At 44.2% G+C, this 25,527-nt stretch overlaps 1 protein-coding gene across 2 annotated transcripts in view; it reads left to right on the forward strand.

Annotated features, from left to right (window-relative positions):
• The window catches only part of LOC147730798 (protein phosphatase 1 regulatory subunit 12B-like), a 654,976-nt gene that overhangs the window by 415,988 nt on the left and 213,461 nt on the right, over positions 1-25,527 (forward strand). The window contains exons 8-9 of one of the 2 annotated variants that reach the window (XM_086955620.1): positions 15,176-15,357; positions 16,158-16,282. In XM_086955620.1, the coding sequence (XP_086811746.1) occupies positions 15,176-15,357; positions 16,158-16,282 (307 nt within the window). The remainder of the gene's footprint in view (positions 1-15,175; positions 15,358-16,157; positions 16,283-25,527) is intronic. The other variant, XM_086955619.1, reaches the window with a different exon arrangement.

A 25,527-nucleotide genomic window follows, 5' to 3' on the forward strand; every position in this document is an offset into this window, starting at 1 on the left:
AAAACAACACATAAATAAAAGACATTGTCATATACAATGCCAATAGCTCAAACTCTCATAAATGTGAGACCTATTGCATTGCAAATGCTTGTTTCTCAGGATGACAGACTGAATTCACCTAGCATGGCCATGGGTTCATCTCAAGGGAGATGGAACTACTAACACTTTTATTCATGTGGGTGAGCCCGGCAAGAACTGGGACATGATTGAGAAGTCATAATCTTCGTATGGGTATTAAATAGCTAAAAATATTAGACATACTGTGCCTTTTCCCAACCTTAGAACAGGGTATCACTGGAATTTTCAAGATAAGCACTGCTGGTAGTTCAGCCATAGACATGTACCATTTCTATGCTTCCTTCCCCATAAACAATTTTGTGGTAAATCCTGTGCAAAGATCAACTGCACTATTTTTTGTTTAAAAAGGCAAAGGTGCTTGTTTGGCGTCCATCGTTGACTATATGTTGTGGTCTTCTCCCCATTCATAGCCTGTGGAATGCTCACACCATGGTGTTCTGGTCGTGAGTATTCCACGGCAGAATATAGAACTTGGTTTTGAATATGTACTTTGCGGTTACTGTTGAGTTTTGCCTGGCTGGCTGCTGCGCAGCACCTGATTCATGAATAAAGGTAATCTTTAAGATGCTTTGCCTCACGACTGACTTACTACAAAATTAATGGTGACAAGGATGGGATTCTATCCAAATGTTTTTATTGAGGCTGCGCAAGTCAACGCAAACGCGAAGTTCACCATTTTTCTTCTTTGCTACGACTAAGGAGTAAAGCCAAAGGGAAGATTCGATAGGCTCAAGGATCCCTTTCTGACATAACCCACTAAGTTCTTGTTCCAATTGGTCCCGAACACTGAATGGAACATTCCTAAGCCTGTGTTTGATAGGTATAGCGTCGTCTTTAACCCTCCTGATTAATGAATAAAGTTACCACACTATATTTGAACTCTTTTTTTGCCACCAGTGATAAGCAGGTGGTAAAATATAATGCAGAAGCTGAGCAAGGTCACATTATTTGTATTGACCTCATACAGGGTCTAAGTTGTGTCATAGGTAGCCACAGATGCATGCTGTATCTTAGTGGTGCGTTGCTACGAATGCATGACCCAGGGAGTTGGCTGCTAGCTCCATTCCAGACATCCTAGCACCTGGCACCCCATAAAACCCAGGATGATTAAGTATTCAAGCAAGTGTTTTACAGGGAAAATTGCAGAGATGAAACATGTCCATCATAGCCTGGAACAATCGCTTAACTCATCCTGAAGAGGATAACGTCTGCTGTGAGAGACACAGAAGAAGCCATTAAGCGAGCAAATCATGCTTATGTTGCCAAAGGATTTCAGAGAACAAATAATCATGAAAAGGAAGTATTCGGTATCTAACAGAAACTGTCTAGTCATGTTGTCTTAAGGAGCAACTGATGCATCTCTAAGTAACACTGTGGAGATCTTGAGTTCTTAGAATCCACAGTTGCCAAAATCTGCACTTGCATTTTCTGCACCCTAGGAATAACCTCGCTACCCTCTTATTGCACATCCTCAACTACACTTCCTTTTCACCTCACTCACACTCATTAACACTAAACATGACCTTAAAAACAAAAGCATGTAATTTTCCTACACTTCTGTGCTCAGTCATCTCCCTAAAACAACTCTTCTTCACTTTTGTCTCCTGCACAATTAACATGTCCAGCCCCTGCCTTTTTTAAAGAACTCTTCACCCTCTGAAATGCTCTATCATTACTAGCCTCTTGAAATATAAATCTGTTGACCCAAAGAAATGGGCTTTACTGGCCTATCGTCAGCTTTACTTCATTTGGTGGAATAATGGAAAGCGAAAGGATGAGACAACTTCAGAAGTGCGTGGACTTAATCTGCCTCTTCCACTGGCATCAGTCCATATTCTGACTGGAAAGGGGTACCAAATTTGAGTGAAGAGCTTCTGTCTCTGGATGAGGATAATGGAATAGCTGTAATACTCGATCGCACACTACTACTGGGAAAGCTTTAACATTGGGCCTACATCTCCAGACTTCTGATGAAGTGGATTCAGTCTTTTCTCCCCAAACTTAACCGAACAGACAAATCATCTATATTAGTTCAATCTGTGGTTTTCTTTAACCGCATCGCTGCTGCGGTGATTTTTGCGCTGTGCGGCTGTTTTCGATTAACCGCGATACATGACGAGCTCAGCTCGTCATCAGCATCGAAGGGGTTAAGGTTCATTCCTTGCATGCCTTCTTTTCAGCATCGACATACCTCCTTTCATACTCATTTTCACACAGTATGTAGTGACCTTCTAAATGTATGGCAGCATTTCACAAATACACATCATTTTGGAAAATGTTTGAGGGATCCCATCTAATATTACTTTGTTTTTGGACTATGCATTCCACTAAAAAGAGAACTTTCTGTGCATGAATGGTACCAAAACATAGTCCAGTTTCATGATCTTGGAACTCGAAGGAGATCCACATAAAATTGAAATTTACAATTACAAAGCATTAAAATATGATATACAAATACCCTGAGTGTTATAAGACATCAGATAAAACCAAAACCTTTTCATTGGTGATTCTAATCCCAAATCAATTCCATTGTCATGACTCAAAGGCCTTGGAATGCCCCCATCCAGTTAACCAAAAGTGGGGAAATTGAGAGTTCCTTTTCCTCCCAAGAAACCCTTCTACTCCTTCCCTCTGACCAAAATATTGAAGTATTTAGTATCCTCATTCTGTTGTGCTTCCGCTACTGTAATATAAATTCTGATCTTCCTAAAAAACTCACTGTCATACGCCAAAGACTTCAGAATTAGGATGCAGCACCACATCACACCATCCTTCAAGACCCTCAGTTGACTCTGACTGGACTGCAGAATTCCATTCTGCGCACCATCATTAAAGCTTACTGGATCAGAGTAACTAAATGTCTTCAAACCATTACGCCTCACCCAGAAACCTTGGCTCTGTGACTGCCCAATAATCAACGAGCAATCCCTTGGGAAAATGATGCAAATCATTAGGGACACAAGGACAGTGACATTGGAAAATATTAAATCAAGCCTGAAAGCTGAACCTTACTAGATGAAGTTGAGGAAATTCAAATAAAGCAACCTTTCAAACTGTCTTTCACTTGATCCCAGCATAGAAAAATGTTCAGAACTGAAGCACTTAAGACTCATATATCTTACTTGATTGAACTATATTTAATTTTCACTCATCGTTATGTAACAGGAAGCAGACGCCTTTTGCTTTATTAAAGTCCCAAGTAAATAAATAAAGCATGATCTTGACATTAGATTGATTGTCTAAGTTAGATTGAAGTTAAACTAAATTTTAAGCATATTGTGATGTTACCTTATAAACATCAGTCATTTTAAGGACAACTGGAAGGACTGCTTTGGGTTTGTAAATGAAGGTGGTTGTTCAAATTCTATATCTTTAAGTGGAATACTTTTTAAATCTTCCATTATATTGACTTTTATTTTAAACGTTGTTCAGGAACCAGTAAAACTGCAGTGGAATAGGCTAAGGGAGAAACAAGTGTTGCGTCCCTCTTGAAGGTAGATCATAGACTCACTCACTCCATACAAATGTGCGCATATGCCTACATTACAATATTTAAAGTAGCTGAATGTTTACCAGTACTATGCCAGGATTGGCACAGTATACGTTTTGATTCCACTTCATCTAAGGTTTTTAAACATTTATGGGTATACCATGACGTAAACTTCGCTATACCTAGTACATTATTTAAAACTCTGGTGTTCGAACAGGACTTATCTTTTTAAAGGATCCACTTAGTGTAACAGAAAAAAATACTCTTTGCCCAGTCCTGCATCTCTAACTGTTTCCAATAGGCATTCTAGAATTTTTGTTTGATCATCAAAGCTTGGATTTTGAGCTCTATTGTGACTTCATTCACTGGATGACCCCTTTAAGCAAATGTCATTACATTACTGCATATAGACAGCTTTAGCTTTCACTCACAAAGAGGTAGTGCTGCACCTCTGAATCTGGGAACTATGCTATGAAATTGTATGGAAGGACTGTAGGCTGTGATTATGAATCCATTAATTCTTTTAATACCACCTGGAGGTTGAAATGTAAGCGGTGAGTTAGGGATGCATATAGCCTCATAATGCAAGGAGGCCATTTCTATAAGACTTTTGTAGCCCTTTTAGGTAGGGCAGAGGTCAAGTAAGGGTTAGCAGGAAGTTTATGTGTTTTAATTCCATGTTGCTGGCAAAACCAACTGATCAGTGGCCTTTTTGGAATTAAGAAACATTTTGATGCCATGAAGAATATGGGCGAAGGGTGTTTTTTTTTTGTACAATCTGAATTTCTTAGTGATTTGGCAGCTTTCTAGTGAACTGCACAATTATATAGAGTAGTAGAATCAAAAGGAATTGGTATAGTGGCATCAAGCAAGTTAAAGAATTTTAGTGGCAGGTAGTCAGTAATGTTGATGAGAGAGTTGAAAAAAGCATTCGTTGGGGATTCAGGAAAAACCTATGAAGAGGATGATTTTCATCAGGGGCCAATGAAAGGGATTTAGAGAACCAATAAAACGGTGGCAAGATATGTAATTTGGCCCTTAGCACAAATACTTGACATGGTATGACAACTGCAGGAATTAGAGATTGATATAATACTATTGCAAGGTTGTAATTAAATGATAGTTTAGTTTTTAGGGCAGGCTAATTCAGCATTGATATCGAAGAGCAGCAAAGTAGCCCTCATTCATATTAGTCTATAGATAGGTGATGTTTGGAAAAGGGGCGATGAAGACTATGGAGAAATAGGTCTCAATATTTACTGCCTTGGCTAAGGCACAACATTCAGTACCTGTTTTTGGAAAGAGCATAGTTTTTGGGAGGACGGGAGACAGTAACTTTTTCTCTGCCACAAGGGCTCATTTCCCAGTACAGGGTAGAGATGCATTTTGTGTTTTCCAAGCCTCAACTGGCTTTTTACACTCAAAAAGTACCAGTGGTTGAATTGCTAGAGGTTGGAGGGAGATGTCAAGTAACTCTCAGGGCGATTATGGATATTACAATTATTTCTTCCCTTTTCAAATTTGGAGGCAAGTTGAAAGGTTTTTACCAAAACTGACAGTTAATCTTGTGAGTCCCTTTGGACCTAGACACAGTATAGGTTTCCAGGTGAAATTAATGGAGGATATCAGAGTAAAGGGGGTTACAATTTTCAGGCAAGCATAGATAACTGGTAGAAATTGTACATGCGTGTGATTTTTCCAGTTCAAAACAAATAAAAAAGATTAAGTCCAGTAATACATGTGAGGGACTCACATAGGTTTGTTATTTTAACATTTCAAGATACAGAGAATACATCTATAGAGATGCATTTCAGTAGGCAATTGGTTAGTGGAATTGAAATTACTTAAGTTGGAATTGAAAGAATGCATTTTTCTCTTTATTCCACTTGAGATGGATCAATCAGTTTTTTCAGGCTCTAAATATGTAACTTGGTATTACAAGCGTCTGCTTCCTGTATGTCTTATTTGAGAGCGAAAGGTGTCCAAATTAATATAGAACAGATTGAAGACTGAGAAACATTTGGACGAGTTAAAGTTCATTTTCAATTTAGAGAATCCTGTTATGAGTAGACATTATTTGAGTTTGCAGTTGGATGTACTGAGGCTAGCAAAAAAGTAAGGGAGATTGATAAGGTCAGAAATTGGACGTTTGAGTTTAGTCAGTTTGAGGACACTAGCATTGGACTATTGTTGTTTTGCATTCAGGCAGTGTTTGCCAACTTCTGACCCTCAAAAAGGAAAATGTACATTTTTACATTATGTACATTACAATAGTATCATTACATAGTCGCACATACAACACCCCAGAAGTCGTTGAAAAATTTACATTTAACTCCTTTTCAATGTGTAACTCCGAGAATGTGGTGTATTTAATCAAAGGCCAATGAAACCAAGTTGTTGACTAGTATTATTCCACTCTCTAATTCATGTGTGTGTGTTAGGTGTGGGATCCGAGTGAGTAATTTATAAAGAGTGAAAAAAGTGACAAGATAGTGGCAATTTCGAAGTAGATGAAGGGTTGGTGGTCTTCGGAGTATTTAAAGAAGAAACTTGTTGAACTGGAAGGATGTTATGAGCTCACAGAACATTCTAGTTCTTAAAGCACTATTGATTTTCAATTTGTAAAGTAGCCTACCTTCATCTCTAGAATAAAATCGAGATTGACCAGTCATTACTTTGGAGAGTCGTTGTTAAAATAATTTACATGATGTTTTAAACTTAGAAGTAGTGTAATGAGAAAATGAAACGTGCTTTATTTTGGTGGGCGTTATTAATCCATCAAAACGCACCTTTGGTTTTAGGAATGTGGCGGTGCCTACCTGAAACAATTTCTGGGGATTTAAATCTAACCCTCCTATGCTGCTAATGAGACAGGTCCTGATAGTTGTGTTCAATTAGTTGCACGCTCCAAAGGAACACAGCTCAAAACATGCTTTGGCGTTTTTTTTAATGTACTTTCGATTCAAGTTGCTCAGCAGTAATATTGGACTATCTGTCATTTCATTCATTCTTATAGCCAATATTTCATTTATGAGTGTTTAGTGAACGCCTGGGTAGGGTTATTTTGGAAGGCTTGTAAAAATATTGAAATTATTTCTTTGTTTCTATGTTTGTGCAAGTGATCACTGAAAGCAATCCGCCTTAGAACAAGTGTTGTTCTTTCATAGTAGTTTAATGTTATGTGCCTGTAATTCTGTTGAATGTGTTTTACAATCTGCTTGCATGTTTCGCAAGGGTTAGATTGGTTGCCGGATTAAGTGGTTGGCCTCTTTAACAGCTGTGGACCATGTGTATTGTTGAAGACTGTTGATGTTCAGCCTCGTCCACCTAATCGCAGTGTAGTTCTAATGATTCTGCCCGAAGTACAAAGTCGTTACCTGCATCTGTTGCGGAATATCCAGCCTTTGTATAGAAAGCACTGCTGAATTACAAGTGTAGACCTACCATGACCTTACTGTATTTATTGTTAGTGGTTTCTGAAACTTAGGTTATAGAAATTGTGACAGTGCTGACCGATCGGCATTCCACAGATAGCATGCGTGGATTCCGCCTGCCATTGGGAATGTATGATATGTGCAGTGCTTCATAACCAGCCCGCTCTTGGCTGTATACCGGACTTTCAATTGCTGCATATTTGGCATGTAGACATTCTTTGTTCATAACTGGATCCCAGAAAGCTGTATTTGATGCAACAAATGCCTCTTTTGGGGAGGGTACTTTCTTACTGTGAGGTTTTTTTTCACCCTCCTCGTGCAATAAAAATAAATCCTAAATATAAAAGAAATCCATTTATACATACATAGAAAAGCTTTGGATCAGACCTCTTCTGTTAAATGGTCATTCATATTTTCTTCCCCCCACCACAATGTGCGGCATAGTTCCTGATCATTTGTACAGCTGCCTAAAAAGAAGTACACTTCTGTGTCAATGCAGGTGCCAAATACTTCACATAGCCAAAGCTTTTTGCTTTTTATTTTAGTCCTTTTTATTTTTCAGTCATCCATTTGTGTTTGAACTATATCATGAGGTTGCATTAATTCAATACCGATGGCACTTTTTTAATTTGCACCAATAAGAGTCATTTTTCATCAAAACTAGAAAAAGGTTTCAGTGCCTTTTCTAAGAAGACCTGCCTCCTTGGAAACGCCTTAACTGTAATATTAAAATTATAATCAATGGGTATTCTTTCAATGTGGGATTTTTATTGCAAGCTTATTGAAGGTATGTTTCGGAGGAAGCATTTTTAAATAGTTTTATATTTGTAGAATGTGCTTTCAATGAAAAAGTGAAAAACAAATGTAACCATTGCACCAGGTTTTTAAGGCCAGAGCTTTTTGCTTTACCAGCGCTTGTTTTAGTGGCATTTCCCCTAAGCCCAGGCCTTGCAATATTTTGAATGACAGTTTTGATCCTTTGTGTCGCAGCAAACAGATTTTCTGTGATCTCCACGAGTTCTTTCTTAATGCCTGTATTGTTTTCATTTCGGATGGCCCTCACCTGAGTATTTGCCAGGTGTTATATTCTTGTAGTTAAGTTATAACTGTATTTGCAGTGGTATGTCCTTAAATATTCCGATAAGCCAATTGCAGAGTCATGTAATTTTATTAATAGTAATGTGGCCCAATCTTTCTTGGTATTTGATACTATTAAGCAGTAAAGTGGTTTGTTTATCGATGCATTGGTGCGAGGAGTGAGGTGGAATTATGTTTTGATCATTTGTAACAGAAAAGAATCTTTCGAATGGGAGGGATGAAAGCTGTGAAACAAAGCACACTCCGTTTCTGTGGTTGGTTCTTCTTCGTAGACTTGGATGCGTCTCTTGGGCTTCAATTTAATTTAGAATGCTGAGTTAAGCTGGGTTATTAAATTAAACGGGCATGTTATGTAGCTGTGTGCTCGCATACAATTCGAGTTGTATGTCTAACCTCTTTCAAGTGAATTATCTGTTCATATTAGCATCAACTGCATGTACTGCGTCAGATCACGGAGTTCTTTTGGATTCACAGTTGTATGTTTTCTGCATTTGGTTCATGTGTCGTCAGATCCAGTGTGTGTATCTGTGTGTAACCTGAACTCTTAAGTGTTCTGTGTCAGATTGTGTTTATGTGATATTTCAAGTGCTTGCTTCCCTTTGTGTTTCTTTCATCTCCAATGTATGATTCATGGCTCAACGACCAGTGTTACTTGTGTCATCTAAAACATGTTTGTTTTCTTAAACTCCAAGATGTGTACCACGTCCTGTTTCTTTGGTCTCCACGAAGCTCCTTGTATGGTTCTTGTACTATATGGTGCCCGTGCTGTTTTTCTAGTTTAGTTATTGCTAGTTGTTGGTTGTTTGGTTGTGTACGGTGTCGGGGGACGGGATTGTATTTGCATTTTTACCAGTCCCTGCCGTGCTGATAGGAGATGTTGGTAAGTGCCATAATCTGTATGTGGCATGCATGGTTTTTGCATTTTTCTTTGTAAGGGTAATTTATCAGGCTCAGCAGCTCTTTAACACATCACTGGCTGCCATTAGAATCCAGGGCTGTGACCGTTCAATGATTCCACAACTGAGTTGGTTCGAGATACTTCTTTCATGGTCTTTAAATTAATCTCTTAGTGATAGTATCATTCTGGCAAAGTTGAATCAGGGAGGGGCAATTTTGTTGTTCCTCCTCAGAACAATGCCTGTTAAACACCCAAAGGTTGCTCAGACACGCCCACTAGGGGGAACATATGTCAGAATATATGTTCATGAAATAAGAAGATGAAAAGAATGCATGAATTAATTTTAGCCACTAGCAGTCGAGCTGAGCAGCACTCCGACCCATCTTTTTTTACCCACTATGCTGCTTTATACAGAAACCCACCATATGCAAATCCCTCTGAACCTGCTCCAGTAGAAACTATCTAGCCTGAGCTGTCAGGCCAGGTCCCTTCAAGTTGGGCACACAAGCAACCCCAGACTGGTTTGGGCTTACTTAATCCTTGTCAATGAGGTACATTGAGCATGGGACCACAAAAAGTTGATGAAAGAAATATTTGAATTAATCTCAGCCACTGTTAATCATTTGTGGACGCACTCAAGACTCATCATGTTTTACAAAGTATGCCACTTTCAACAGAGACCAACCATGTGCAGATCAGTCTTAGTCCTGCTCTAAAAATTACAGCTCTGTGCTGGTCCCACACAGATAGATAATCTTCAAACTGTTATTGCATTTTGTGGATTTTTGTGCAGGCCCAGCCTGAGGAACATCTTTTAGGCCTTGGCATAGTATTGTTATTTTGATCTATACGAACTAGTAAGAGGCTGCCTATTCTCCTTTTGGTGACAATATAGTAATTTTCCCAGTCATTACAAAATATCGGGATAAATTTGCAGCTTTGCATCTTGACACAGACTCAGCCTTGGCAGACTAAGCCATTTTTGAGGAAAATGCATGATCAGGTGGTCCTTTACCGTGCTTCTCCATAAACCTGCTGTTCTTTTCACTTTTCTATTGTGCTTCCCTGTGAACTGTTCCATTTAACAACAGTTTTGCTTCAAGGACTGCAGCTGTGTGGCAGCAAGCTCTTGGTGAATGGCACAACTTGTGTTAATAATCGTTTGGTCAATTCCCTATAGATTTCTGTAGCACTATTCTTCTGATTATTTGCCAGTCGACGCATCATTTGTAGAGAGCCCTAAGTCTGTCCTGTCTGTTTGCTTCAGAGGTACATTTCCACAGAAAACTGTCAATCCTTCTACTTTATCAGCCATTAGACCAGGAAAGTAATAAACACCAACCATTCTGTGACCTTTGCCAATCGAGAGCCAGTCAGATAAAACTAGGTCAGCATTTTTGGGGTGCTCCTCCGGCCAGTTTGGAGTTCTAGGCAAGACATCAGATTCATAGTGGAATCACCACAGGACTTGGATTGGGCATCCTCACCTCCTTTTTACATTATTTCACCTCCCACTTCAACTTATGTACTAGGCTGTGTTTTTCCTTAACGACCTACATGTCTGTATATGGTATTTCAATATTGCAGACCTAGCCAAAAACTAGCAGAGCGCTGCACATGGTCATCTACGATATTGAGTCTCTATTTCTAAAGATCTCCATGGCTGGCAATTATTTTGCTGTGCACTTAATAAGCTCAGTCTTGCAGATTTTTCAGTTAATAGTCATCTATATCCTACAAGCCCTTTTCACTCCACATGCTATGGGGCTAATTTGATTTGTGTGCTTGCCCTCTTTGGAGTTGAACCTCGGGCACTTTCCAAGCATCTTGTGCTCTCCAACCTTTGATTTAGTCCGATTTCACCTGTAACTTGAATATGCGTCTGACCTTATTTAGTTGCCAGCCATGATGACTTCTTATAGACAAAAATGTCTTTATACCAGGGCATAGATCCGGTGATCACTCAGTATCTGATATGTCATCAGCCTTTATAAATTATCTTTGGTTAAATAATGTTCCTCAAAATTGATCTGAAGTCTCCTTTCTCTACATTAAAGTCTGGTGAAAAGCACTTCTAATCCAAGGATGAAGGGTTTGATAAATCAGTTCCATTATTGCAAAGGGTGTTTGGGCACGCTGTCATAGAGGCAGTAGTATCACCTACATAGTTATGTGTTTTCCTAGCAGTCCTCCAAATAAATAAAGAAGTGAAAGATGCCTGATCATAAGGCAACGTAGTAACTGATTTGCAACATAGAGATTGCTATTTTTTGTTAGGAGTGCAGAACATCTGAATAAATCCCAGCTCATTACTTTCCACTGTATATTGGATCCTGTGCCTCCCCATTGGGAGCCAGCTGCCTCTATGGTAATTTTTCTTACAATGAGGAACTTGAGTGGAACCTCTCTCACAATCATTGCACATATTCTTGGTGGCCAGTTCACTGGAAAACAGTGGTAAGAGTGTGCTAAAAGAGCTATTTAGTGCTACCCCTTAAGTTCACATCTGGAGCTAGTTGGCTGCATTAGTCACAGAGCTGGCTTGACCATGTTTTGGCAAAGCCTTATTTGACCCTTGAAATTTCAGTGTTAAAACCTTGAAAAGAGGTATTGATATGAAAAGAAAATCTGTTTACTCACATTTACATAGTGCAAACGTAAGCATCAACCACTCAATAGGATGAGTTATCATAATAGATAGGCAGGAGCAGTAATGCCAAAAAAGGGAATCTGATTGGAACCCAAATGTTGCTCTTAACTACTCGGACTTTACACCTTTTCAGAGTTTCACTTTGAGGAAGAACGTTCTAAGGAGTGGTCATAAAGTCATCTGCCTTTGAACTTTTTATAGTGTGTCAGGGATGCAGACCTAGACCAACCGCAGGTGCTGGGTGGGTTTGTATGACTGGAAAACTGTGGATTAATGTTTTTCGTTTTTCTAGGCCATGTAAGGACTTGTGGATGAAACATAGGACCTTGAATTGCATCCTTTCTTTAGGCTGTGAACGGTAGTTACTACCCCTTCATTTGGTTGTTTTGTTCCTCCTTCTCAATTGGTTCAGTCTGGAGGTTTTCGCTTACTGGTTGGAGGAGAGTAGGCTAGTATTTTCTTAACTAGTTGATGCAGTAGTCTGCACTCCTTGCTCTGCTATATTTGGGTAGCAGTTAATTGGGTTCTTGGGTTGGTACAGTGAGACCGGATGCCTCTCTCTGGTAGGGCTTTTTGGTGCTTTGATTGATCCACTTGATAGTATAGTCTAACCTGTTCTTTGTTTGGTGTAATCAGGCAAAATACCCTCAAATGTTTCTGTAGTGTGGTGGCATGCTCTCATCAACCCACTCATTCCGTTTTACAATAGTCTTACCAGTATAGCCATTCATGGGTGATGGGGTGTGAATGATCTCCACTACAATTACAACCAGTTTTCAGCTTACCGGCACTTCTTAACCATCAGTTTGCCACTCTGACAAGTATCCCACCCCACCTCCATCCGATTGCTAAAGTTTGAGGTATTTCTGCCTTCTTGACTGTAAAGTCCCATGGGTTCCACATTTGAAACTTCTCCAGCCCCTGGTGTCCTCCTTCAGTTATAAAATTCTGTGTTTTCTTCTTCCAGTTTAATACAGTCAATCAAGCCCTAATTTTAGAGTTTTACTTGTTCAATCAATCAGTCAATCAAGACATTTATAAAGCACACTACATACCCGTGAGGTTCTCAAGGGGGAGTGGTGCTGCTGCTGATCGAAGAGCCAGGTCTTGAGGAGTCTTCTGAAGGCCAGTAGGTCTTGGGTCTGCCGTAGGTTGGTGGGGAGGGTGTTCCAGGTCTTGGCGGCGAGGTGGGAGAAGGATCTGCCGGTCGTTCTTCGGATGCGAGGGGCTGTGGTGAGGGCGAGGCCGGGGGAGCGTAGCTGGCGGTGGGGGTCTGTTGAGGTATGCTGGGCCGGTGTTGTGGAGAGCCTTGTGTGCGTGGAGGAGGAGCTTGAAGGTTACCCTCTTGTTGACGGGGAGCCAGTGCAGGTCTCTTAGGTGGGGTGTGATGTAGCTGCAGCGGGGGATGTAGAGGATCAGATATGTCGAGGCGTTCTGGATGCGGTGCAGGAATATCTATTTAACACTAGTTTATTAGCAAAAGGATCATTGATTTAGTTATTCTTCAAGATGTGGTGGAGCAGGTCTAACATCTTGCGTTCCCTATCCTGAGTTGGCTTGACCTACCCTTGGCCACTTCCTGTTGCCTTCTCAGGCAGATAGTGTGGCCAGTTGTTTCATCTTTTTTCTCCATCCTACAGTCTGAATCAGACATGACACTTGGGTCTGACAGGTTGCCCTTCATTGGCTGCCGGAGGAGCATACTCCCTGCCAGCTGGTAACCTCTTGCAATTCCTTCTCTCCACCTGTTTTGGATTTGGTGGCTGCAATTTAGCTATGTTCCTCACGTGCCTCCTATCTTGCTACTATCTGCTGGCGTATGACTTTCCAAGGTTGGTAAAGTGTGATGAGTTCTCTGTCCTACCTTGTTGCATCATTCTCATAATATTCTAATCACAGACCAAGTTGACAAGCGTGATGGGTCATCCTCTTCGTACATCACTCTTCTACATCCACCACTTCCCTTAACAGTAGTTAATATGGAGTTTTTCCACTCACAGCAACTTTAAGCTTTCCTTTCCATGATTGCTATTCAGCAACAAGTTTCCCGCCCCCCCCTCCCCCCTCAGCAACAAGTTTCCCTCCTCCCCCCTCCCCAAACAAACACACAACGTTGAATATGGTGGTGGGTTTCGTTTTCTCATTTGTTGGTCCAGCTTAATTGGCCACTCTCTGTTTTCCCCCCTTTCCTGTTGGTATTACGTGTGCATTCCCTGCAGACTCTCCCTGGATTCTGTGTGAACGGTGGCACTGCTTTGTCCTGCATGCAAGTCCGTGAGTCTGTTTTCCTTACACTGGTGGTGTGTGCACATAAGGCTGTCAGAACCGCCCTTGGGCTCCCAAAACTTCACAGTCTCTGCTGGTTAATAGGAAGTTATTTGGTCTCAAAAAGTGCAAAACTTTCCAAAGCATTGCTTCAGGTTCTCCAGCAAGAAGGTTGTGAAGGACTATGGTGTCAGAAATAGACATCTAGGAGGCACAGTATCATGCTGCCAGGACAAACTGGGGCTTTTTAAGGGAAAGGGCGGAAAAAAACCTGACACTAAGGTAGAGATGTTGCATTGGAGAAGATAAATAGACTTCCATTAAATTAGTGGCAGGAGGCATAGCAGGTCAGTTTATTGGGGAAGGGGCATACTTAACATGAGGTTGTAGAAAACGTGCAGTGAAGAAAATGGTGACCAGTTTGATGAGGGTCAGAATAATTTGCCTAGCAAGGGGGAAACGTAACATGATTAGTGGGGGAGGCATAGTGGGGTCCATGTGAGAAGCCTTATAGGACACGGAAGAGGCATAACAGAGGAAGACAGCAAAGAAATGTGCTGGTTGTCTACCGCATCTCCACATACTAACAGAATACATTGGAAATCACAACTGTTGGTGTCGAATGTAGGCAGCTGGAAGGTTCTATATTGGTTTTCCTTTAGATTCTGTTACTAATTTGAGGGCGTCTTCCATGTACTGTCCAGATACACTTGGTGGTATATCGACCTAGTTTATCTAAAACTTTTAGCAAATCTATTTCCTAAAACATTCAAGGAATGCAATTAAAATAATAATCTACTGACTCCAGAATATTATGAGAAACCTGTTTGTTAGTTATACATTTTTGCCTTCTAGTTGTCGGAAGTGGCTTCAGAAGGAGATGAAACATAGGGGAACATTCCAACTTCTACAAATCACCTCAATAAATATTAAGATGGGTGAAGGAAGCCTAAGAAAGATAACTAGTAAAAAAAATGGGTTGAGAGAAGAGTAGCATAGAAGAGAAAGGTCCCATAGTATAATGGTAAGGGAGAGATTGTAGATTAGAATGGCAGGCCCTTGAGCGGTGATCTCAAACCTCAGTCTGTACTCCAGCACTGTGCCTTCTAGCCCGTGGAGCTCTGGGGATGCTCTTCCACCCATCCATGTGTTGAGCACGTGTGGGTTTGTTGTGTGGTGTGACACATGCTGGCAGCGGCCCAGTGGCCCTTCACGCCTTGCACTAATGCCGCGCACCTGCACCACTCCCCTTGTTCAATTAGGAGTTCTATTTCTCGTATGAGCAGCAAAGAGAAGATCTCCCTTCACGACAAGGAGCGTCGCACTGAGCCTGCCACCCTTGAACGCCTCAACGATGAAGAGGAAGAGACAAACAAGAAGGAGTCAAGTAGCTCCAGCTCTGAGGAAGAAGAAGCCTCAGAATCGGAGTCTGAGGCTGAATCTGGTAAGAAAGTGGAACACAGGGAACTGGTGAAACATCTTCTGGCGAAACATGTCTGTCAATGTTATCTGTGCTCTGAACCTTCAGTGCTGTATTTGCAGTTAGTGGCCCATCTAACAAGAACTTACCTTTTGGTCCTTGCCCTCCTTCATGTTAAAGCTGCACTCTTCTGTTAGAGCTATCTCTGCTGTGATCCTCTTTTCTCTCACTGCTGTCCTGTTGATGAGGGTTCTTCCTACTCTGAATGCTTCATGCACCTGTTAGTGCGTCAATTCATTAAAGTGCTTCCTTCTCCTGTGAAAGTAATTCATGCTGCTAGCGCTGTCATTGTGATTGGCCCCATTTCTATTGCTGCTACTCTTCCTGTTGAACATGCTGTTGCAGTTAGTCCCCTACACCTCCTTTGAGAGCACTCCCTGCTGTCCGTGCTCTCTAGAAGACCTCCTGTCTCAGTTCGCCTCTGTGTGCAGGGTGTGGCCCTGCTGTCTTTGATCTTCCTCCTTTGAACGTGTCACAATCTGTCTGTTTTCCTACTAGTGAGAGAACCCTCTGCTGTCTGTGCTACCACTGCTGTAGTGAGAACACCTCCTAAAGTCAGCACTTCACTCTCATTGTAGTGATCCTAATCGGTCAGCGCTCCCTCTGGCGACGGCATACCTTTTTGTTTATGGTGTCACTGATAAGGGGGCCTGTGCTCTCTTTGGTGGCAAGACATACACTTCCTTGCTCAAGGTGGTGCTGACCTGTGGGTGAACTTATTTTCCTGTACTGTCAGAACCAGATATAAACATTTCCTCTTCCAGAGAAAATGAAGAGCCGCGAGAGAGTCAACAATCTGAACAACAAGCTGAGCAGCCTCTCCTTGACCTCCATCACTCCCTCTACCACCTCGAACACCACACCCACCACCTCCTCCACGGCAAAGAAGGTATGATTGCCCTGTATATCGACAAACCATGTAATATGTATATTTGTCATGCTGAGAAACAGCAGGTTGGGGAAAACAAGGGTACCCCGTTAAGCGACCCTGAGGTTGTAATGTACAAAGAACAATGGTTCAGGGGTGGCCTAATTAGGTCCAAAGATACAAAGAAAAAGTTATTTTCTCTAGCTATTGAATAAATTAGGGAGCACAGAATGTAGGGCAACATGTGTACTTTTAATCATTATGATTTCAAGTTGGCTTTACACAGGTACGTTCAGGTGCTCACATGAGTGAAAAAAGTGCGTAACGTGACAGAGTGAAGATACACGAAATATCACAAAGACAACAACAAGAAATCCACAACAATTTATACAATGGGGGGATTTTCATTGGGGGGGTCGATGGCATTTCGATCTTTACTTAGTCAAGATCATCATCAGGACAGGGTGAGCAGTCTGAAACTGGAGTAAAAAATGAGCTTATGTTAGCACTGTGCCCTACTGGACATTTAATCAATACAGTGCCTATGTGCTCCCAGTGCCAGAGTAATAACAGTTGACATGCTTGTAGTTTATTTCACAGTTTTTGCATGAAACATCCCAAGTTGCTGGAAGCATTTAGAGCTACTACGTGCTTAAGTAATTGGGATAATGATACCAGGGTGACCTTCACACTACACGCTGTGTCGCATACCTACACTCACTAATTAAGGAGGCAGGTGAATGAAGAGGAGGAGTGTCTGGCGCACTCTATGTAGGTTCAGTCTCTTCGAAGCCTGGTTAATGTAGCACACGGGTATGGAAGGATCAGGGGTGAGTAGGCAAAAAAATCAAAAATCAAACCCAATTTGTTAATAATTAGGGATTCTAGTCTGGGTCTTAGAGGTACTTAGTAACTCAGTTGGAGTAGAGGGTCCTGTACATCAATTAATGGTTCCAGGTGAGTATTTAGAGGTCATAGTCTAGAAGAGATTAATCAAACAATGTGCAACATGGTACTAATTTATGAAAGGGTGTAAATTACATTTAAAATCATGAGCCATGCTTACTTTGAGGAGAATATACATATTTAAAGAGGGTTTTGGAGAATTGTTCAATTCAAGTCCTAAAAACAAGGTATAGATATTTTCAATTAAGACATCCTGGTTGGTACACCCTTATTTAGGTCCACTAACATTTTAGATTACATAAAACACTTTCCTCCTTGAGGGGCTGACCGTTAGTGAAAGCGTGGGCTCAAATAGGGCATACGCATAATTACCAATACAGTCTCTGATTCACGTCTGTGATCGGGATCTGTAAAGTATCTGAAAGAAACAGGTTAGTGTTAGATTCCTTACCTTAGAATATCCCCAGGCAACAGACTGGATCCGGAAAGTTTTGTGTAGCAGTACCCCTGCGTGTCTGCGTCTCCGCGTCTGTCGTCTGTGTCGTGATCGCCGGGATGATGTCGTCGGAGTACTTAAACGCCGCCTTCGCACGCTGACGTCAGTTCTTTTTTTTTCGGCGCCAGCAAGCGCAGATCCGGGAAGAGCAGTACTCCTAGTAATTTTTGACTAACTTTTTTGATTATTTGATTGATTCTTGAGTCGACCTTCTACTCGCGGTGCCGACAGGGATGCCTGGTTTTAAATCTTGTGAGGACTGTCACCGATGTCGGTGACCGACCCCCACCGTCGGTGCATTTACTGTCTACGGGCCAACAACGATGACAAGTCATGCCACGACTGCCGGGCCTTGACCTCGAAGGCTAGGCGGGAGCGGTCCCGTAAGCGGCTCGAGCTGCGGCAGTCGGCCTGCGCCGCTTGAGGTCCCGGTCGAGGTCCCGGTCGAGGAGGAGGTCGAGGGACCGGTCGCGGGGCTGTAGTCATCGCCGCTCGACTAGTCACGTCGGGCTCCAAGTCCTCAGGTAAGTTGAGGCACTCGAAAAAGAAGTCAAAGAGGCGACATCGCTCTTCCGACTCCCCCCGACGCTCACGCGATGCGGCTGGGGTTTCGGGCGACACCGCCGGAGCCGCTAGCGCCGCGTCCAGCTCCACACCCGCATGTCCCTGGACTGCACGCAACACCAGAGGAGATTCGTGACTTCCTCGTGGCCATGAGGACTCACTTTCCTCCATCGGGCCCTGTCGAGGCGCCTTTGGGTGCTTCGGCCCCTGCGCCTTCGGCGACTTCGGTCCTGACGCCGCAGGGCTACGCAGGATCCAGGCCTGGATCCGTGGCATCGCCAGTCGACCTTACGACCCCTCCGCTGGCCCTGTCACGAAGGCTGTCGCCCACCACCGTGGCTATGGAGGAGGGGGCTGCTTACAGCATAGTGTTGACTAGGGAGGCCAAGGCCTTGGCTCTTGAGCTCCCTTTCGTGGCTGAGGACGAACCTCCTCACTGAGGTGCTCAAACAGCAAGCAAGCTCCTTGGAGCCTCTCCTGCCGTTTAACGAAGCCCTCACCGACGTTCTGGTGGGCACCTGGCCCAAGCCCTCTGCAGGCATTCCTGTATATCAGAACTTGGCCCAACGCCACCGCCCGGCTCCGGGCAACCCCAGCTTCCTGTCCGTTCACCCCACCCCGAGAGCCTGGTGATCCAGACCTCTACATCCCAGACCGCATTCCCAACCGCTCCCCCGGATCGGGAATCCAAAAGGTACAATCAGTTTGGCAAGAAACTGTTCTCCTCCCTGAGTTTGGGGCTGCGGCCTGTAAACACTGCCTGCCTTTTGGACCGTTACACCCACACTCTGTGGGATATGGTTGCGGAAGTGCTGCCACAGTGCACGAAGGAGGCCCGGGCAAAGCTCACCCAAGCCCTAGCGGAAGGGCGGGACGCAGCACACTACTCCATACGGTGTGGACTCGATACCACGGACTCGCTGGGTAGGGTAATTGCAACGACAGTGGCGGTTCGCCGCCACGCCTGGCTGAGGTCTCCCAACTTTTAAGGGGATGTCCAGGCCACACTCGTGGACATGCCCTTTGATGGCCGTCGCCTCTTTGGCGACAAGGCGGACAGTGCGCTGGAGCGTTTCAAGGACTCCAGGGCTATGGCCAAGTTCTTGGGCCTAGGCCAACGCCAGCAAACGTCCGCTTTTTGCCCCTTTCGTGACCAAGGAAGGAGTGCCCCCACACGTCCAGCTAGCAACGGGCCGCAGAACCAACCTCAACGCGGTCGCGGCTATGGTAACTGCCGCGGCGGTGCTGGGGTACAATGGCGAGGTCAGTCCACATCCGCCCCCCCAGCATCTACCTCGAAGCCTTCCTAGTCCGAGTTCAGGCCCATTCGACCCCAGGTGGGGGGCAGGGTTTGCCATCCCCTCGTTCACTGGCATACCATCACATTGGACAGGTGGGTGCTGCAAATCGTTTGAAGGGGCTATTCCCTCCCATTCAAGGCAACCCCTCCAGCCATGCCACCGCAGTGCCACCGCATGTCGGGGGATCACTTGCAACTTCTGCAGGAGGAAGTTATGGCCCTCTTGGCCAAGTGAGCCATCGAGCGTGTTTCTGGGCCAGAAGTAGGACGTGGTTGCTATTCCCACTACTTTTTGGTACCCAAGAAGGGAAAAGGAGGTCTACGCCCTATCTTGGACCTCCGGAGCGTGAACGGCTTCCTCCGGAAGGAGAAGTTCAAGATGCTGACTTTAGCTCAGGTCCTAGCTGCCCTGGACCCTGGAGACTGGATGGTAGCGTTGGACTTGCAGGACGCGTATTTCCATATTCCCGTCCTGCCGGCCCACCGGCGTTGCCTGCGGCTCACGGTAGGCCACACGCATTTTCAATTTACCGTACTCCCCTTCGGCCTCACCAGCGCCCCTCGGGTGTTCACGAAAGTGATGGAGTTGGTCGCAGCTCATCTGCGCAGATCAGGGGTCTCAGTCTTCCCCTATCTTGACGACTGGTTGTTGAAGGCGGGCTCGCCCCAGACAGTCGTCAGCCACCTCCAGACTACGACCGACCTCCTGCACCTGCTGGGGTTCTCCATCAATGTGCCACAATCACACCTGATTCCCTCTCAGAAGCTCCTCTTCATCAGAGCGGTTCTGGACTTGGCGCAGTTTATCAGCGGGTTCGAGATATTCAGGCTCTAATTCCGATCTTTCAGCCTTTATTCCGAGTCTCGGTCAGGTTAACGCTGCGGCTTCTGGGGCTGATGGCCTCCTGCATCCTTCAGTTGAAGGTGGCGGATGCGGGCTCTGCAGTGGGACCTGAAGTTTCAGTGGGCCCAGCATCAGAGCAACCTGTCCGACCATGTCCAGATCTCGGAGGGCACTGCAAGATAGTTGCAGTGGTTGCTCACGGACCGTGATTGAGTCAGCGGCAGATCCCTCTCCCTACCTCAACCGGAGCATGTAGTAGTGACAGATGCGTCCCCCCTGGGCTGGGGGGGCGACATGGGAGAGGCGGATATCAGAGGCCTCTGATCTCCGGCGGAGTTCTGGCTCCATATCAACCTTCTGGATCTGCGGGCGATCTGGCTTGCACTGAAGCATTCCTTCCCTCTATCCGGGGAAGTGTAGTGCAGGTGTTCACGGACAACACCACCGCCATGTGGTACTGAAACAAAGAGAGCGGGGTGGGGTTGTGGACCCTTTGTCAGGAGTCTCGGCTCCTCTGGCAATGGCTGGAACACCAGGCCGTCACCCTGTGGTTCAACACCTGGCAGGTTCCTTGAACGAACTCAGCCGCCGGTGCACGATGGATCACGAATGGCACCTGCACTCGTACGTGGCGCAAGGCCTCTTTCAGCAGTGGGGAGAGCCTTGGTTTGATCTATTCGCCACCGAAGAGAATGCGCAATGTCATCAGTTCTGCACGTTGGAATTTCCAAGGCAGCACTTGCTCGGAGACGCTTTTCGTCGCGAGTGGAGCTACGGTCCGTTGGATGCCTTTCCGCCTATACCACTTCTGCCAAGAGTGCTGAAGAAGATCAAGCGCGACCGGGCCCAAGTCATCCTTCTGGCTCTGGACTGGGCTCGAAGATACTGGTATCCCGAGCTACTCAGCATGTCAGTCGATCCCCCGATTCGTCTGCCTCTTCAGGAGGATCTTCTGTCGCAGCAGCAGGGGACGGTCCTCCACCCAAACCTGTCCAGCCTCCACCTACATGCGTGGAGATTGAGCGGCGACAGTTTAGGCCATTTGACTGCCTCCTGAAGGCTGTGATGTGATTCTGGCAGCCAGGTGTCCCTCCACAAAATCGATATACGCCCGCAGGTTGAACAAATTTGTGGCATGGTGCACAGCAAAGGCTCTGGATCCTCTCTCTGTCCCCCTTTCAGAGGTTCTCCTCTTTCGTCTTTCTCTTGCCCAGCAGGGCTTTGCTCTGGGCACTGTCAAAGGCTACCTCTCTGCCATTTCAGCCTTCTTGAGGCTTCCTGATCAGCCTTCTCTTTTCAAGTCCCCAGTTGAAAATAGCTTTCTTAAAGGCATCACACACATGTTTCCTCCTGTTCCTTTCGTGATGCCTCAGTGGGACTTGAACCTTGTTCTACCTTATTTGATGTGTGCTCCTTTTGAGCCACTTCACAATTGCCCTCTTCGTCTTCTGACTCTTAAGACTTCATTCCTGGTTGCCGTCACCTTTGCCAGGAGAGTGAGTGAGCTCCAGGCTCTATCTTCTAAGCCTCCTTTCCTCTCTGTCCATCCGGACAAAGTTGTCTTGAGAACTCGTCCTTCTTTCCTGCCCAAGGTGGTTACAGCCTTTCATATCGGGCAGTCCATCACCTTGCCCACCTTTTTTCCGCCTCCGCATCCTTCCAAGGAGGAAGAGAGGCTCCACCGGCTGGACCCAAAACGTGCGCTCTCGTTCTATCTAGACTGCACACGCCAGCGCTAAGACCATCTCTCGGTGGGTCATGTTGTGCATCAAGGTCTGCATCAAGGTCTGTTATTCATTGGCGAAAAAGGAGCCTGCTGTTGGGCCGCGCGCACATTCCACTCGGGCTACGGCAGCTACTACTGCCCTGGGTCGGGGAGTCCCCTTGCAGGACATATGTCGCTACACACGTTCGCTAAATACTACTGCCTGGACAGCCAAGTCCGGAGAGATGGCTGTTTCGGCCGTTCCGTTCTCAAGGACCTTCTGGTGTGATCTTGGTTCGCAGACCCACCACAGGGGTTGGTATTGCTGGGGTATCTATTCTAAGGTAAGGAATCTAACATTAACCTGTTTCTTTCAGATGCACAAGTTACTTACCTTTGGTAACAATAGATCTGTAAGAAACAGTAGTTAGTGTTAGATTCCTTACGGCCCCACCCATCCTCCCCATTCTGCGAACCGATATCTAGGGTTTAGGTTCTCCCATTCAGGGCCCTAGTTTCATGGTACCAGTGTCGGTCTCTGGCATGGCTCTGCGTTCCTGACGCGGAAAGCTGTGTACGAGAACTGACTAAAGCGCGTGAGGGGGCGTCTAAGTACTCCGACGTCATCCCGGCGATCACGACGCCGACGACGGACGCGGACAACGCCTACCGACACGCAGGGGTACTGCTACACAAAACTTTCCGGATCCAGTCTGACGCCTGGAGATATTCTAAGGTAAGGAATCTAACACTAACTACTGTTTCTTACAGATATATCGTTACCAAAGATAAGTAACTTGTGCGACGGGAATTACAAGTTTGAACCAGGATGTCATGTACAAGCAGCAGAGTCTGAGGGTCAGGCAGGGACACTTACTAAATCGCTGTGTTCCGGGCATGGGAACAGATTTCCTGCTGCACGCGGCGTTCGCGCTGAATGCTGTTGCTGCATCAGGGGGCAGGGGAGAGAGGGCCAAGGTAATAATGGCTTCCGGGCATGTTTGACATGTCGTGCACACGACACTGTAATGACTGCTAACACGCGCCTGCGTGTTGGAGCTGCATGCGGCAGATACAGAAGAGACACTACCCGTTTGTGCATGGCTAATGGTTGCCTCGTTTCCAGGATGACATGTCCAATCATTAATGCTATAAGTTCAGTATACATACTTAAATTTTGGCCGTGGGATTAGCCCTTGTTACGGCGGCGATTTAGTAAGTGTCCCTGCCTGCCCCGCAGACTCTGCTGCTTGTACATGACATCCCGGTTCAACCTTGTAATTCCCGTCACTTTAATTACAGATCCCGATCCCAGACGTGAATCAGAGACTGTATTGGTAATTATGCTTGTGCCCTATTTGAGCCCACGCTTTCACTAACGGTCAGCCCCCCAAGGCGGATAGTGTTTTATGTAATCTAAAATGTTAGTGGACCTAAATAAGGGTGTACCAACAAGGATATCTTTATTGACTCGACTTGAACATTTCTCCAAAACCCTCTTTAAATATGTATATCCTCCTAAAAGTATACGCAAGTAAGCATGGCTCATGATTTTAACTGTAATTTACACCCTTTCATAAATTAGTACCATGTTGCACATGGTTTGATTAATGTCTTCTAGACTATGACCTCTAAATACTCACCTTGAACCAATAATTAATGTACAGGACCCTCTACTTTAACTGAGTTGCAAATAAGAAGCTACTATGTACCACTAAGACCCAGACTCGAATCCCTAATTATGAACAAATTGGGTTTGATTTTTGATTTTGTGATGTTTTTTTTTTTTGCCTACTCACCCCAGGTCCTTACATACCAGAGTGCTACATTAACCAGGTTTCGAAGAGACTGAACCTACATAGAGTGCGCCAGACACTCCTACTCTTTACTCTCCTGCTCCCTTAATTAGTAAGTGTAGGTATGCGACACGGCGTGTAGTGTGAAGGTCACCCTGGTATCATTACCCCAATTACTTGAGCACGTAGTAGCTCTAATCCCTTCCCGCACCTTGGGATGTTTTATGCAAAAACTGTAAAATAAACTACAAGCATGTCAACTGTTATTACTCTGGTACTGGGAGCACATAGGCACTGTATTAATTAAATATCCAGTAGGGCACAGTGCTAACATAAGCTCATGTTTTACTCTAGTCTTAGACTGCTCACCCTGTCCTCATGAGGATCTTTAAGTAAAGATCGAAACGCTGTCGAACCCCCAATGAAAATCTCCCCCATTGTATATATCGTTGTGGATTTCTTGTTGTCTTTGTGATATTTCGTTTATCTTCACTCTCACTTAGTCATGTTACACACTTTTTTCACTCATGTGAGCACCTGAACGTACTTATGTAAAGCCAAATTGCAATCATAATGATTAAAAGTACACATGTTGCCCTACATACTGTGCTCCCTAATTTATTCAATATCTAGATACAATAACGTTTTCTTTGTATCTTTGGACCTAATTAGGCCAGCCCTGAACCATTGTTCTTTGTGTATGTATATATATATATATATATATATATATATATATATATATATATATATATATATATATATATGCTGAGAAACAGCAGCATGGATGAATGTTAGTTTGCCTTAGAAAAATTGCTTGGAATTCTGGAGAGGAATTTTGGGTTCGGGTGTGGGGCAAGTATTTGGTGTCATTGTCATATGGTGGATATAAGTGATTAATTGTGAATGGCCGGTGGTGTGTTTTGCTGACTTCTAATGGCTTGGCTTTCAAGATCAAGGCCTTAGGATTGGAACTCCTTAGTGGAAAAGTACATAAGTTACATTCATATAGGATTCTTGACAGGTATAGCTGTTGGATAAAGAATTGAGAAGGATTTGCTGTATTGACCATATTTAGTGCACAAAGAGTACTTCCTTGATAATGAGTGACGTGAATCTCTGGAGCATGGCTCTCCATATGGGGTAAGGTTACCTCCTTGTCTTGTAAATTAATTAGATGCAAAGAGTTGAAGTGCACCTGGATTACAGTGAATAGTGACAGTCATTGCATGTTGTTAACAATGATATTTTATTCAATATTGAACTTCATGCCACACTTCTGCCATATCTAAGAGCTGTAAAGAGAAGGTTTTATTGTTACCAATTGTAATGGTGCTCCCTTTAGTGACCTCAAAAGAAGGGAAAGCTTAGTTGGGCTCGGTGGGATAGGAACTTATGACCTTCACTGCCACAGATGTCAGTGGCTCTCTGAGCCAACTTCATTGTTAATTGCTTTGATGCTTAGATAATTTGGCTCCTCACCAAACGTAGTTGTTCGAGTATCACTGAATTCCTGAAGCATCGTCGAGACAAGGTTGTTCTTAACCAAGAATGACTTCTCATTAGGAGAACGTTGTTGGCTGACACAGAGTAGCGGGGTTGCTTTATCAGCTCAACATGGTGTGAAATTAGACAACAATTGATAGGAATTTGTCAGT

The sequence above is a fragment of the Lissotriton vulgaris genome, chromosome 2_1, assembly GCF_964263255.1.
Source record: "Lissotriton vulgaris chromosome 2_1, aLisVul1.2, whole genome shotgun sequence".
Lineage (NCBI taxonomy): Eukaryota > Metazoa > Chordata > Amphibia > Caudata > Salamandridae > Lissotriton > Lissotriton vulgaris.